General features: G+C 44.5%; 1 protein-coding gene and 2 long non-coding RNA genes across 7 annotated transcripts in view; 1 reads left to right on the forward strand and 2 right to left on the reverse strand.

The window, feature by feature from the left end:
* The window catches only part of HCFC2 (host cell factor C2), a 67839-nt gene extending 62710 nt beyond the window's left edge, over positions 1-5129 (reverse strand). For all 5 annotated transcript variants that reach the window (XM_034987695.1, XM_034987697.1, XM_034987696.1 and 2 more), the window contains exons 1-3: positions 4957-5129; positions 3349-3497; positions 1617-1777 (exon numbers count right to left, since the gene is read on the reverse strand). In XM_034987695.1, the coding sequence (XP_034843586.1) occupies positions 1617-1777; positions 3349-3497; positions 4957-5119 (473 nt within the window). In that variant the 5' untranslated portion in view covers positions 5120-5129. The remainder of the gene's footprint in view (positions 1-1616; positions 1778-3348; positions 3498-4956) is intronic.
* A 1481-nt stretch (positions 5130-6610) lies between these two features.
* On the forward strand, positions 6611-14640 carry LOC117998800. The gene is made up of 4 exons (XR_004676084.1): positions 6611-6622; positions 8503-8593; positions 13632-13812; positions 14190-14640. It is a non-coding gene; the product is annotated as an uncharacterized LOC117998800 (long non-coding RNA).
* On the reverse strand, positions 12314-13688 carry LOC117998801. The gene is made up of 3 exons (XR_004676085.1): positions 13622-13688; positions 13244-13381; positions 12314-12826 (listed from the first exon to the last, which is right to left on the reverse strand). It is a non-coding gene; the product is annotated as an uncharacterized LOC117998801 (long non-coding RNA).
* Positions 14641-15931: the final 1291 nt, after the last annotated feature.

Below are 15931 nucleotides of genomic sequence, written 5' to 3' on the forward strand. Positions count from 1 at the left end.
ATCTCAAAGACATACTGTTAAAGGAAAAACAAACAACAAAAACAAACAGGTAAACACCCAAAGTTGCAAAGCAAAAAGAAAGATCCCAATTCCATAAAAGAGAATACATGTCTGTGTAGGATCAGATCAACCTTCTCCACCTCCCCTCTCCTGCTAGGCAGAACACTCAGTCCTCGATTGCTGACCAAAATGAAATGTGAACAGAAATGAATCTGCTAGTTTTAACCAGAGGCTTTCAAAAGCACTGCATCCATCTATTTGCTCCCTCAAGCAGCATAAACTTGAGAACCTTCCCCATTATACACAATAACCTTAAAAAAAGCTGACTAATATATGTTACATGAAAAAGGTTCTAAAAGATACATATCAAATTGAATTATGTGTTTGCCTGTGTTGGAGGACAGTGATGCCGTAAGAAAGAACTTCACATACTTTCTAATTTCTTGCACTTTTACAAGTCTGTATCTAGAAAAATCTGTTTAATGTAAAAATGAAAAAGACATGTGCCAGAAGTAAAAGTATCTGGATTAGTATGGTGGGATAAATTTTTTTCCTTTTCTCCAGTTTCCAAGTTTACCATGATGTTTTAGTATGTGTCTTTTTTTTTTTTTAGTTTTTTTTTTTTTAAGATTTTATTTATTCATTTGAGACACAGAGATACAGAGAGAGAGAGAGAGAGAAAGCATGAGCAGGGAGAGAGGCAGAGGGAGAGGGAGAAGCAGGCTCCTCGCCGAGCCAGGAGCCCAATGTGGGGCTCGATCCCAGGACCCTGGGATCATGACCTGAGCTGAAGGCAGACGCTTAACCGTCTGAGCCACCCAGGCGTCCCTAGTATGTGTCATTTTTTAAAGCTTGGAAAAGACAAAAAAGCTAAGACTCTAACATCAATGTAATGTAGGTACTATATTGATGGCAACCTGCAAGTACTTTGAAAATGATGCCAACGATCTTATTTAGCCATCAGAATGACACTGAAACGTAGATATTTAATCACTTCCATTTCACAGTCAAGGAAAACAGGATTAGATTACTTCCACTAAAGGACACACATGGTAAACAGTGAATCAGAAAACTGTCTTTTGGACTCTAAATCTCCAAATCCTGAGTGCTATAATGACAATGTGATCAAAACACTATGCAAAAAAAACTAGGTAGTGATTAGTTCTGTTTGGAAAAAGGAGACAGTTGGTTCAAAAAGTATTTGCTTGTGTGAACCACTGTAACAGCTTCCTGTATGAAAAGTGGATACTTCATTTTATAGTGAGATTTTTGTCACCAAATTCTCAGAGGCATCTAATTTGAAAACAACCATTTGTTACTTTTTGTTATCATTTATGACAAGTGAAATACATTATGGGCCAATATATACAAATAGGTTGCTATAAGGAGTTATATTAATAGCATTTAATAAGATGATTTCTGATTAGAAAAGGCATAATTTTGAAAACATATATTCCAGGGACTAAGGAAAATACAATTGCACACAAATTTGTTCATTGTTAGGTAAATGTAAAAGGCTAAGTTTCATTCCTTTTAATAACTGAAAATGGTAGAAATTAAATGTTCTTAATCTAAGTCATAAAATAAACATTTGGTCCAAAAAAGAATCAGCATACCTGGGAACATTATTGTTTGAATCTTCACTTTCATTTGCCAGACCACCAAACAAATAGCATTTGTTACCATATAAAGAGAAGCTATGTCCAAGCCGAGGGCAAGGAGGTAAACCAGAAGAAGGAGGGTGGGGTTTCACTTTTTTCCATAACCAACGACTTGCCTAAAAAAGAGCATAAATACAATCAGACAATATCAAGAAAGCATTCCTATATTGTCCATAGTATAACATCATACCAATATATTTTAATCAAAATTCAATCAGAAGGCTCCAATAAGCTATTCCAGGGACAAATGACAAGTAAACAGGTAATTTCTGGAACTAAAATAAACATTGTAACAGAAATTCAGTCTAGTCTTCCTGGGGCGCCTGGGTGGCTCAGTTGGTTAAGAGTCCAACTCTTGATTTCAGCTCAGGGGCATGGGGGCCCAGTGTGGAGCCTGCTCAAGATCTCTCTCTTCCTCTCCCTCTGCCCCTCTGTCCCCACCCAAAAAAGGGAAAGAAAGTCAGTCTAGTCTTGCATATTCACAGCTTTCCTCAACAGCAACCTAAGCTCATAGTAATAAACACCAGTAATGCAAAAATATTTTCCAAATGAAAAATTAAATATACAAAGCTTTAAGATTAAATGAAATTTATATAGTCTTACTTTCTGAAATTAGGTAATCCATAGATAGTTTGTATTTCAACCTTTAAATAAGCATAAATAAAGATCATTTAACAAACCAAACTCCAAAACTTATGCTCTGGCTATGGATGTTCTATTTATCTAAAACTATTTGTTGGGCGCCTGGGTGGCTCAGTTGGTTAAGCGACTGCCTTCGGCTCAGGTCATGATCCTGGAGTCCCTGGATCGAGTCCCGCATCGGGCTCCCTGCTCGGCAGGGAGCCTGCTTCTGCCTCTGACCCTCCCCCCTCTCATGTGCTCTCTCTCTCATTCTCTCTGTCTCAAATAAATAAATAAAATCTTAAAAAAAAAAATAAAATAAAACTATTTGTTTATGAATAGGTATAATTCACCTATACCTCTCAATTAGCAGATGTCCTCATGATAACAACCCTGTGAATATATGCACAGTTCAGAAATAAAAGTCATTTAAGGGCAGGCGGCCAGTTAGCTCAGTTGGTTAAAAGTCATTTGAGGGCTGTCATAGAGGGCTCTGAGTGTAGTTTAACAGAATCAAATTTATAAAGGACATATGAAATTGTACACTTTTTTTGTATGTATTGCCGGGGCGGGGGGGGGAGTGTTTATTAGTGTGAGGGTAACAATCTCTATAACGAAGGCAGAGGTTTGCAAAGTATGGTCTGGGGACCAGCATCAGCACATGGGAACTTGGAAGGAATGCCAGGGGTGAGGCCCCACACCAGACAATACTGATTCAGAAACTCTGGGGGCAGGGCCCAGCAATCTGTGTTTTCACAAGCCCTCAGATGCTTCTGTTGCTGCTAAAATTGAAGAACTAAGATACAAAAACCTAAACGTGTAACATATATAACTGATGCTAAGTAACAGATATCTTAATGTTACAACTGTTACACTGGGTATTGAAAAAAGACTTACATTAGAAACTCTGGCTTTTTAGTGAAGTGGAAACATTTTCCTTGAAGCTATAAAATGTGAAGCTCATACTATTTTAAATATGTAATGAAATATTTTGCAATCTTTCAAAGAATTAGGAGCAATATCATTATTAAAGCTGCAGATTGAGATAAATTTGAAATACACTTACTTGCAACTCATATAACTCATTGCTGTATCTTCCATATTCAACCATTCCCCCAAATACTAGTATTCTGGTACCATCACAGACAAATCCATGGGCAGCGCAACCTGGAGGGATGTCTCCTCTAACAGCAGGTAGGAACCACTGATTTGTAACTAGTTGCCAAAATAAAATTAAAACCAATTATAATAAACAGTTACCACAAACTATGAGTATTTGTATTTATCATCTGTATCAGTGGTTATTGGAGATTGGAGATGACTTTGCCCCCAGGAGCAAACTAAAAATGTGTAGTTGTCTAACTGGAGGGAGGGGAGAGATGCTAATGGCAACTAGTGGGTAGAGACTAGAGATGCTGCCAAACACCTTACAATATACAGCGCATGCTCTCACAACAAATAATTCTCTGGTTCAAAGTGGCAATACCGGTTGAAAAACCCTGATCTGTACAATTTAATTCTTACCAAAACCCTACTTGGTGAGTATCATCATCTCTATTTTACAAGTGAAAATCTGACATTTAAGTTTGGTAACTTTAGCGATGACCCTGGGCAACCGGCAGAGCAAAATTCAAACCAGGTCTAACTTATTCTAAAGCCAGGATTTTTACACCATACCAAATTGTCAAGTAACTTTTAAACTATATATTAGAGTGCCAGGAGGAGGAGAGGGTGAAAAAATGAAATTCCTCCTACGCCACTATTTTATTAACCTTAAAATGAACACTATGATTAAGTTATTTGGTCAAAGTCATTGATCATGACATAGACCCAAAATTCAGTAATTAGCCTTACGCCAAGGAAACAGCTTCCTCTTGATAGCCGGCGCATTTACAAGTTGGGGACAATGAAATTCCACCCTCCCTTCTATCCCGAGGCACCCAAAGGCAGGGCCTCCCCGGCCAGGGGCACTTGTGATTTGTAGCGGTGCTCAAGCTGACAGTCCTCTTTCCGAGAGCGCTGCACAGCCGAGCTTCAGCACACACACCCAACTAGAGAGACAGGCGCCGGTCTCACCAACGAACCACTTCCCCGCCAGTTAAGAGGGTTACCAGCGGGGTAAAAATCTTGACTGCCACCTGCCAGATACGGGGCTGTGTTTGGGGTGAAAGTACCAGGCCTTTCGTCTTCCCTCCTCACCACCCCTCAGCCCTCCCCCTGCCCCGATTCGTTTCCTCCTAAGGAAAGACCGCAGGCAAAGACGAGAATGGCCCGGAGCAGCTTGGGTTTGGAGCCGGTTTTGGCTTTTGACAGGGGAGGGATCTCGGACCCCCGGAGTGGGAAAGACTTAGGGAAGAGGCCCTGGCGGGTGGAAATGGTCTCTCTCTCGCCTACGTCCGCCCGCAGGGCTGGGGAGGGGGGTCCGGGAGCGCCTGCCTGAGGGCCGGCGCGCCCCGCTCCGGGCCCGGTTCTGCCCCGCGGGCCCTGGGGAAACGGAGCTGCCACCAAAGACACTGCGGAACCCCGGCCGCCCGGCCGAGCCACACTCCCAGCTGCCCGCCCGAAGATGCAGTGACCCGGCGGTGACAGCTGTCAGGGCCTCGGCCGCCGCCTCGCCTCCCCTCCCCCTCCGCTGCTCCCACAGGCGGGGCCGTAGAGCCGCCGCGGCGCCTACCCGTGTTGTAGACGTGCAGCTCGTCCGCGATGCCCTCGTTGCCCCCTCCAAAGATGATCATCAGCTCCCGGATGGCCACGGCCCGGTGTCCGTGCCGGGCGCGGGGGACCGGCCCCGTGAAGGAGGAAACCCGCCTCCAGTTGAGGAGGCTGGGAGCCGCCATCTTCCCAACCCCCGCCCCTCTGCCCACAATGCACCGCGCCCGCTCCGGCGCCGCCGCTCCCGGGGGAGGGCGGGGACCCGCCTCCAGCTGTGCGCCGGGGGGGGGGGTCACGTGACCGCGGGCGTCCCGGGCGAGGCTGGAGGCCGGCGGAGAGCCGAGGGGTCCCGGGAGGGGAGCCCCGCGCTCAGCCCCGGGCATAACGTCCGGGCCTGGCACCCTGGGCAACGGGCCTTGGGGTGTAAAGACATTCCTACCGACCAAGTGTCCCCTCCCCACCCAGGGCCCCCCGTTTTGTATTTGCGGGAGAAGGTACAGCGTTTTCCTTTATGGCCACTTTAATTGAGCATCTAGGATGTGCGGGCGAGTCAGACCCTTTGAACGGTTACAGCGCAACGGGGAGAAAAGCTCGCGCCGAGGTTCGAAGTGCCGGGAGCGCGGGGAGGAGAGGGAAGTTGGCCTCGGCCGGCGGGTGACGCGCGCGCCCAGGGCGCCCGGGCGTCGAGGATGCCCGCGAATGCGGGAGGAGGGAGGCGCCGGCCGCGCGAGCGAGCGGCCGCGAGTGCGGCGCCCCGGGCGAACCTGAGGACGCCGGAGGGAAGGTGGGAGCTAAGCCTGCTCAGGCACTTGAGGTTTTGTTGGGTGTCATGCGGAGAAGTTTAGCAACAGTTAGCCGCGAAAGGTTTTTTTGTTTCAGCAGGTGGGAAACTATCTGTAGGTTTCCGTTTTATTACTAGCTGACGTTTGAAGGTCTTCCATTGCCAAACGCTGTCCTAATTGCCTTATGTGTATTAACTCATGATTCTCCCAACAATCCAGTGAAGTGGGTACTGTTATCTCCCTTTCGTGGATGGGGAAATGAGGCACAAAGAAGTAAAGTAATTCTCCCACCGACTCAGCAGAAGCAGATTGGGACCAGGATTCAAACGCAGGGCTTCTGATTCCATAGCCCCTTTTTCTAACAGCTATACAGTAACCGAATTTGCTCACAGTCATATGTAACCCTATTAAGCCTGAGCTGCCTTATCATCTGGTCCTATAAAGAATCACACTCGAAGAGATACAATTCCAGAAGAAAAAAATTTTTTGAAAGCAATTTAAATCCCTACCTCACACTCTCAACAAGGTACCAAAGGGGGAATACACACAACATACAGCAAATTTCCTAAAATTCCTTTTTCTTCATTTCTTACCATTAGCAATTTCTCTCCTACACCTGTATCATCCCCTCTCCAATTCCCTCAGTCCTGAGCCTGCCTCTCCACCTCCTCATCCATCTAAACTTTCCTTTGAGAAGTGATTATCTTTTTTTTTTTTTAAAGATTTTATTTATTTATTTGACAGAGAGAGAGAAGAGCACAAGCAGAGGGAATGGCAGAGGGAGAAGGAGAAGCAGGCTCTGCACTGAGCAGGGAGCCCAAAGCGGAACTCGATCCCAGGACCCCGGGATCATGACCTGAGCCGAAGGCAGACGCTTAACTATCTGAGCCACCCAGGGGCCCCGAAGTGATTATCTTTTTAAAAGGAATTCTCCCTGTTCTTTCAGCTCCTGCTTCTCACGTTTTTCCTTTTACCGATTACCCCAATTTTACAATATGGTCAAAAAGAATTTGGGAAAGGAGGGGGAAGATGGCTGGAAACAAAGAAAGGAGTCTGAATATTTATGTATTAATATTTTCTTTGTCACATACATAAATGTTTCTGTTACAAAGTATGTATCTGAAACAATACTGGGAAAGTATTGGGACAAAGCAATGAGCTTTTCATAGAACTTAAAATATTTAATTTAATAAGAACTGTACTTTTTTCTGAGAGGTTAGGGTTAAGATGTCCTAACTTTTATGAGTGATGCTGTAAGTAGATGGTAGGTGTGTGTGTGTGTGTATTTAATGCCGTTATAGCAAAAGATGAAGGGCAAAATTGAAAGTTATAAACCCAATGTTGATATTCAAATTAAAAAAAAAATCGAAACTGGTCTGTGATATGTGAAAGGCTGAAAATCCCTGAACTGGAGGAAAGATGAAGGCAAAACATTACAAGAAAGGTGATTACAAGTCATAACTGATTGCTTAGATAAGGAGGTGCAGGACAATGGAGGAAGTGTGTATTCATTTCTTAGAACTGCTGTAACAAAATACCACAAAGCATGTGGCTTGAAACAACAGAAATTTGTTGCCTCACAGTTCTGGAGGCTAGAAACCCAAAATCAAAGTGTCAGCAGGGCCACAATCCCTCTGAAAACTAGGGGAGAATGCTTCCTTGCCTCTTCCCGGCTTCTAGTGGTGGCCATTGATCCTAGGCATTCCTTGGCTTATAGCTACATCTCCAAACTCTGCCTTCATCATCACACAGTATTGTCCCTGTGTATCTGTCTCTTCTCTGCTTATAAGTTCACAGTTACATCCTAATGACCTCATCTTGATTACACCTGCAAAGACCCTATGTTCACATAAGGTCACATTCACATATATTGGGCATTAGGATTTCAACATATCTTTTTGGGGAACACAATTCAATCCATGACAAAGTGCTTAATCCAATGGAAATGGTATTTTACCACAGCAGCTTTGGCTCAACTCTGCTTAATGAGGAGCTTAGAGTAGGTCCCTGATTCTCAAGAAAGCTACCTTCAATCTCTGAAACTCTAGGAACGGAAGTTAGCACCTAGGAGGAGAGTAGAAAGGGAAGAGTGAGGCAGAAGAGCACCCTGAAGAAGCCAGCATTTACGAGGTAAAAACAGAAGGAGGCACTCATGAAGGAAACAGAATGAGGAGCCAGAGAGGTCAAAAGGGAAACGGGGCGAGGGTAAGAAGCCACAGGTGAAGGGAGTTTCACAAAGGCGGAAGTGGTTATCAAAGCCAAAAGCCATAGAGAGGTCAGATAAGAAAAAGACAAATAAGTGTCTGTTGGATTTGCAAATTAGGAGGTTATTAATGGCCTAGATTAAAATACTCGAGTGGGAGGAGGGAAGCCAGGGAAGATCAAAGAATGAATAACAAATAAGGAAGTGCAGATAATGTGTATAGTCTACTTTTTACAGAGATTTACCCATGAAAGGAAAGAAAACACAGTGGCTGGAGGGAGAGATGGATACAGGGCAAACTGCATTATTTTGCATGGCTGACACGAGCATGACTGTGGGCCCAGAAGAAGGATGCAGTTGAAAAGGAGAGACTGAAGGAGCAATAGAGATGTCTTAGTCAGTTTGGGCCGCTGTTAAAATACTATGGACTGGGGCTGGCTCAGTTGGTAGGGCATGTGACTCTTTGTCTCAGGGTTCAAGCCCCATGTGAGATATAGAAATTACTTAAAAAAAAAAAAATCTTTTTTAAAAAAAATACTACAGACAGGGTGGCTTATAAATAACAGAAATTTATTTCTCACAGTTCTGAAGGCTGGAAGTCCAAGATCAGAGTGCAGCATGGTCAGGTTCTGGCGAAGGCCCTCTTGCTGGTTGCAGGCTGCTGACTTCTCGCTGTATCCTTACATGGTGGAAGGGGTGACTCTCTGAAGTCTGTTTTATAAGAGCACTAATCCAATTCATGAGGGGCTTCACCCTCATGACCTACACACCGAAATACCAAAGGTCCCACCTCCTAGTGTCATCACCTTGGGGGTGAGGATTTCAACATGTGAATTTGGGGAGGGGCACAAACATTCATAGCAAGAGAATATGTCATTTGGAAATGCTTCTGTTATAAGTGGCAGAATATCCAACACAGTGGCTAAATGATAAGGCTGTTCATTATCTTGCACAAGAAATCTGGGGTTAGTTCAGTGGTGTCACAGTTCTGGTTAGTGGCTCTGAATTTCTCTTGGCCTTTCCTTTGTGGTCATAAGAAGGTTGTTGCAGCTCTGGGCATTGTGTTCTCTCATAACCATGCCCAAAGATAAAAAGCAGGAAGACAGCCAGGATGGGGAAATAGAACTCTCCTTTTACAAGGAGAAAAAGCATCTTGCCTAGAAGTCATCCAGCACACTTGCCCTTGGGTTTCATTGGCCAGAACTAGGGCATTTGGTATATTAAGATTACATTCACTAGGTGCGCCTGGGTGGCTCAGTCATTAAACATCTGCCTTTGGCTCAGGTCATGATCCCAGGGTCCTGGGATCGAGCCCCGCATCGAGCTCCCTGCTCGGTGGGAAGCCTGCTTCTCCCTCTCCCACTCCCCCTGCTTGTATTCCCTCTCTCACTGTGTCTCTTTCTGTCAAATAAATAAAATCTTAAAAAAAAAAAAAAAAGATTACATTCACTATACTCATGGAAATACCAAAAAAAACAATGGCTTTAAAAGTGTTTATTTCTCCCATATAAATGAATTTTGGTCATAGCAGTCCAAAGCCGGCAGGCATGGCAGCTGTGTTTCACCAAAGTCCTCAGGAATTTGTAGACTTTCTGGATTGCAATTCCTCCTTCCAACTCATGGTCCAAGATGGCTGCCCCAGTTCTAGCTATTGCATCTATATTCCAGCAAACAGGAGAGAGTAAGGGAAAGGAATGTTCCCTTCTCCAGAACACATTTTGGAATTATACATATTATTTCTGCTTACATCCCATAAGCCAATATTTAGTCACAAGGCCACAGTCAGTTGAAGAAAATCTGGGACATGTAGTTTTCATTTAGAATGGCCATGTTTCCAGCTAATGTTCAAGGCTCTGCTACAGAGAAAGAAGAAAACAGACATTGGGGTTCATCTTGCAGGAGGGTGGCTACAGGAGTCTGGGAAAGTAGTTGTTTTTGTTTGTTTGTTTGTTTGTCTGTTTTCAGCCTCAATAATGAGAAGCAGGCAAGGAAGAATAAAGTTGGAAATGAGAGTTGCTTGAGCTAACCTACTAAGCCTACCTTAGGGAGAATTGACACTTGATGGAGCAAGATCCTGAAGGATCAAGGAAGGGTGGATTCAGAAGTACACATGGATTTACGTGTGCACTAGGGTTGAATATATTATGTTTCTATACCATAGATTATAGATTGCATAAATATTTCTATTCTATAAGTGTATATAGAAAACAGAAAGCTCTAATGGATGGTGCTGCTCTAGCCATTCAGGGTTCCATTAGAGAAGGTACCTTCATCTCTCATTACTTTTCCCCCTTCACTCTTGCTCCCCCATATCAAACACCCATCAGGTATCTGGTTTTTCAACATAGCAAGAATTAAGGTCATGGGATTTAGAATTCAGTAGGTGTAGCCATTTACTAGCTGTGTAGTCTTGGTGAAATTATTTATCCTCTTGAGCCTCAGATTCTTTGTCTATAAGATGGGGATAATAATAGCATCTATTTCTTAGAGTTGTTTTAAAGACCAAAATGAGATAATATATGTAAAGTACAGGCAGTCCTTGCTTTGCATAGTAGTGTAGTTCTTTTTTTTTTAGACTTATTTATTTGGGAGGGGAGGGGAAGGGCAGAGGGAGAGAAACTTCAAGCAGACTACCCCTTTGAGCTTGGAGCTTGGAGCCTGTTGTGGGGCTTAATCCCACCACCCATGAGATCACGACCTGAACCAAAACCAAAAGTTAGACACCCAACTGACTGAGCCACCCAGGTGCCCCAGTAGTATAGTTCTCTAAAAATGACCACATGAGTTGCAAAGTGATCTTAAATTTCAATGGGGAAAAATTACAGTTGTGCTGTGAACTTTAAATATTTTTGTCAAAATATTTAAAACTCTTACTATTGGCTTTAAATGCCTAGGGAAGGTGTGCCTGGGTGGCTCAGTCAGTTAAGCATCTGCCTTCAGCTCAGGTCATGATCTCAGGGTCCTGGGATCGAGCCCCACATTAGGCTCCTTGCTAGACAGGGAGCCTAAGTCTCCCTCTCCCTCTGCCTCTGCCCCCTGCTTGTGCTCTCTCTCTGTCAAATAAATAAATAAAATCTTAAAAAAAATAAATGCCTAGGGAAATGAAAAAATTAGTAGACCTAGTATTTATTTGCTATACTGTAATTTGAATCATTAGAAACATCGAGAATTAAATGTTTGGGGGTTTTTTTGGATTTTTTTGGTTTTTGTTTAAAACTTATCAAAAGTGGGGTACCTGGGTGGCTCAGTCAGTTAAGTGTCTGCCTTCAGCTCAGGTCATGATCTCAGGGTCCTGGAATTGAGCCCCACATCAGGCTCCCTGCTCAGTGGGGAGCCTGCTTCTCCCTTTCCTTCTGCTCCCCCACTCCTGCTCTCTCTCTCTTTCTCTATCTCAAATATATAGATAAAATCTTAAAAAAAAAAAAAAAACTTTTCAAGAGTAGTTTGAGCAGTGCTCGCCTTTCTGCCATATAACTTACTGTACAGAGTGAGCATCTTTTCTATGCCTTGACAAATTGTCATATTGCTTTCCAGGTTTGGATCAGCTTTCCATATTTTACTCTTTGCAATTTCAATGTCATGAAATATCTTTGAGAATTCCTTTAAGATGAATTTTTTTTATTCACGTCTCTTCCCTGGAAACATCTTCATCCTTTTCTGCACAACCACTTTCTGCATTTATGTCCATCAAGTCACCTTTACTAAATTCTTCGGGCTGCATGTCTAGAGTTCCCTAGTGACAGTGTCATCCCACAGCCAGCCCTTTCTTCTATACCTCCATTTACCTTCGATTTGAACTTCACTCTGAAAATTACCGCTTTTTGTTTCTTTGCTACCCTATTGTCTTTCTTGGCCAATTCTCTCTATTATCCATTTCTGTAAATATCACAGGAGTTTTGTAAATATCACCGGGAATTAAGGAGGCATCACAACCTATAGATGCTTTGTCCGTACATAAAATGAATAACAAATGTCCAGTGACCAATCACTGGCTGACTGTCAGGCAAGTGACATGATTGGTCACAGATCACAATTTGGATCCATTATTTGCAGAGTAATTTCATGGATTAAAAAGTTAGCAGCAGAGTTTGTCCTTAGGCAAGTACTCACAGTTATTATACTGTGGTAACAGATATGAACTGTGAATTGGGCTGTTGAGCGCCTGATGAGCACCTGATGTCATCGAACTAAGCCATGAAAACAGATTTGTGCTGTTGCCATGCAAAGCAAGGGCTATGCTGCTCTGTGTGATGCCTGGCAGGTAGTTAGCACTTAGTAAGCAGTAGACTATTTTACTTGTATCATCTTTGTCATTTTCATTATATTACTACTGTTTCTACTCTTCCTTCTGAGCCACAGGCCACTGAGGAGTCAGCTGGAGAGAGAGGGGCTGGTGCTGGGAGGTGGCAGACAGTGCTGTGTTTTCAGCCAAGCGTGTAAATTACCGTGTCCAAGGGATACCTTAATCTTAACTGAGGATTGAGCCAAGGGCTTATTGGCAGAGGTCTGGGAAGGAGTTTTGGGGAGTGCTGGCCTGTGGGCAGGACTCAGCAGCAGAGAGGCGGGGCAGGCAGGGCTCCTGGGATGAAAGAAGCAGATGGTGTCTGAGAGGTCTGTCACAGATCACAGGGCTCCAGCCATGGGTCTTGGCTAGGGCTGTGGCCAGGGCATGGTGGGGGCAGCTGGCAAGAGCAAGCCAGGACTCTAGGCCACGTAGAGCGTACACCAGTTACCAGAACAGGGAACTGGTACATGAGTCAAGGAAAAAAATACTCATCTGAGTGAGAACGATGGTCTCCAGGTCGAGAGTCAGGTGCAAGCGCAATTGATGCAGCCTAGGGAGTAGCAGAGAAGAGCCCAGAGCGCCTCCGCTCGGGACGAGAAGGTGACCCATCGTTGAGCCCCATCTGGAAAAGGAGAGGGAACGGAGACTCCTTGAGTTACACTTCCTGCCCCACGTGGGTGACCTTGGAGCCCAGCCCAGGGAGATGGGGCGATAATCGATAATCGAGGCTGTCAGCCTGACCCAATGTAGTGATTCACTGCTCCTATACAAAGCTTCTTCCTTCCTTTCAGTCTGTTTATCAGCCTTAATAGATTTTATCTAGGACCTTATCTACAAAGCAGTACACTCAGCCAAGGCAGGCCCATTGGGTAAGAAGGAATGATGAACATTTGACTCTCAACTAATAAAAAATAAACACAGAATAATAATGACTCAGATACACACCATGTCAGCTAATGATACCACAAATACAAGATGCCTATAAATCCCATAGGACTACATTCAGGCATGTAACTGAAACCTGACCAAAGTGACATACCCATGCAATGGTTTGTTTTCTTCATGTGGTTAGATGTTTCAGATCACTTAGTGCGGGGCTGCTCTGGTGACGCCCAGGGCCAGCAGGGACTTTGGCTCCTCCCATGTTCTTGCTCTGTCCTCCCTAACATGTACAGGGCTGCTGAATCAGACAGATGAATGAGTCAGATGGTAAACTTGGGGTCATTAGCCCCCTGTCCCCTTAGTGTGGGTCAACACCGGCTGCTCCTCTTGGGTAGCCCTGTCCATTCAGCTACTTTCCCACTCCTAGTAACTCCTCCCGTGCCTTACCCTTCAGGGTTACAGGTGGTCATACCTCCCTGCAGTTGCTAACACCACCTTATTGCAACACTCGTAACCATGTTTCCTTAATACAGACCTTTTCAAAGAGTGCCTTTTTGCAGAGTCGCCACCATTAGCCTTTTGGAGTGAGCCGTCCGTATCCTGCCAGGACCCTGACCGATTCAACACCATAATCTGTGCGTAGCTGGTGTGGCCATATGCAGCAGCGCAGTGTGGCCCTTTCAACTGCAGAGCTGCAAGATGGATCGTCTACCTCCAGGCATCAAGGTTGGATTATCAGACAGGAAGAAATGGCAAAAGGCACCAAACGGCTCTTTGCCAGGAAAACAATAGCTTTTTAGGAAGTGACAGACAGCAGGAGGGGAGTATTTGTAACTGGACCATTGCTGCCTCCAAATGAAAGGGTGTTTCTAGTTCAAGGGAAGAAGCAGAGAGGGGTATTATGTAGGCTACTGGCAGTGTTTGTAATAGCATATCACTCTTTTGGGCTTTTTAAGAAAAAGTTACAGATAGCTTACTGTTATAAGTCCTTTCCTTAGTTCATACCTTGAACTAGGGGTATCTTCATCTTTCAGTAAAAATACAGTAGTCCCCCCTTATCTGCAGTTGTGCTTTCTCAGCTTTCTGTTACCCTCTGTCAACAGAGTCGGGAAGTGGATAATCCCCCTTGTGATGCTGGATGGGCATCCTTCACGTCACTTCGTCCACCGCGTCTCATCACGTAGGCATTTTGTCATCTCACATCATCACAAGAAGGTGAGTACAATGAGATCTTTTGAGAGAGAGAAAGAGAAAGAAAGACCACATTCATATAGGTTTTATTTCAGTATATTGTTGTGTTGTATTTTATCGTTATTGTTGTCTAATATGTAAATTACACTTTATTACTGGTATATATGTGTAGCAAAAAAACATAGTATATATAGAGTTTTGGAACTATCCATGGTTTCAGGCACCCACTGGGGGTCTGGGAGTAGACTCTCCACAGATAAGGGGAGATAACTGTGATAACTTCCATGTATTGAGCCCTTACTGAATGCTTTACATGAATGATATCTTCTTTTTTTTTTTAAGATTTTATTTATTTATTTGAGAGAGAGAATGAAAGACAGAGAGCATGAGAGGGAAGAGGGTCAGAGGGAGAAGCAGACCCCCCGCTGAGCAGGGAGCCCGATGTGGGACTCAATCCCGGGACTCCAGGATCATGACCTGAGCCGAAGGCAGTCGCTTAACCAACTGAGCCACCCAGGCGCCCATGAACGGTATCTTCTAACCCTCACCAGGAGGTTCCCCACTCTATAGCTGTGGAAACCACAGGTGAGTGGTTTTGAGTGATGTGTTCAGTATAATGTCTGAGCTAACAGTTGGGTGTGTCTGTCTGTCCCCAGACCCCATGCTGGCAGCCACTTTACTTCTCAGAGTGTCCCTTAAAACCTGCATCTCTTTGTGTTCTCATTTCTTCCCCAGGGAAGAGCCTGTGCGCACAATGTGGAAATCTAGGTCATAGGTAATAAGCCTCTTGCATCCTTAGAACATGGCCCAGGGCGCCTGGGTGGCTCAGTTGGTTTCACAACTGCCTTCAGCCCAGGTCATGATCCTGGAGTGCCAGGATTGAGTCTTGCATCGGGCTCCCTGCTCAGCAGGGAGTCTGCTTCTCCCTCTGGCCCTGCCCCCCCATGCTCTCTCTCTCATTCTCTCTCTCAAATAAATAAATAAAATCTTAAAAAAAAAAAAAAAAAAAAGAACATGGCCGCCTAGAAATAAAGGAGAGAGAATTCCAAGTTGGAGACAGTAGGGCAATGAGCAGAGGGATTTGGGTCCAGATGGAAGCCAATATGAATAGCAAGCAGAGCCTATGAAAACAACAGAATTCTTATTTCAATTATGAGCCCCCTCTGGGGTACTTTGGTTGTCATACTCTCTGAACCTACTTAGCCACCAGCTCTCACACTGGGTCAGGCATTCTGCTAAGTGGATGAGAGATGCAAAGGGAGAGAAAACCTGGTCTTTGGAGGAAACTGGAGTAAGCAGGAGTCAGCTTGGAGGGCCTCCCACCACAATGCTTTGGGACACATCTGACTGACTGTCCCACTGCTCCTGACAGCACATGATTCTGGAAGGACAGGAAATTGTTGATATTTTTGCTCATGTCAGGGCCATGAGGATTAGAACAGGAGTGCTCAGAGTGCACTCTGTGTTGCCTCTGAACCTTCTCACTTCCCGCAGGCGGTCCATGGATCAAATGGACCTGCTGCAACCAGAGATAAATACATGACAACTACGTCTGTTAGCTAAAACGTTGGGTGAAGTTGTGCTTTAAAACAGAGTATACTGGGGGCGCCTGGGTGGCTCAGTTGGTTAAGCGACTGCCTTCGGCTCAGGTCAT

The sequence above is a fragment of the Mirounga leonina genome, unplaced genomic scaffold (genome assembly GCF_011800145.1).
Source record: "Mirounga leonina isolate KUSES-001 unplaced genomic scaffold, KU_Mleo_1.0 Mir_418, whole genome shotgun sequence".
NCBI classification, from domain to species: domain Eukaryota; kingdom Metazoa; phylum Chordata; class Mammalia; order Carnivora; family Phocidae; genus Mirounga; species Mirounga leonina.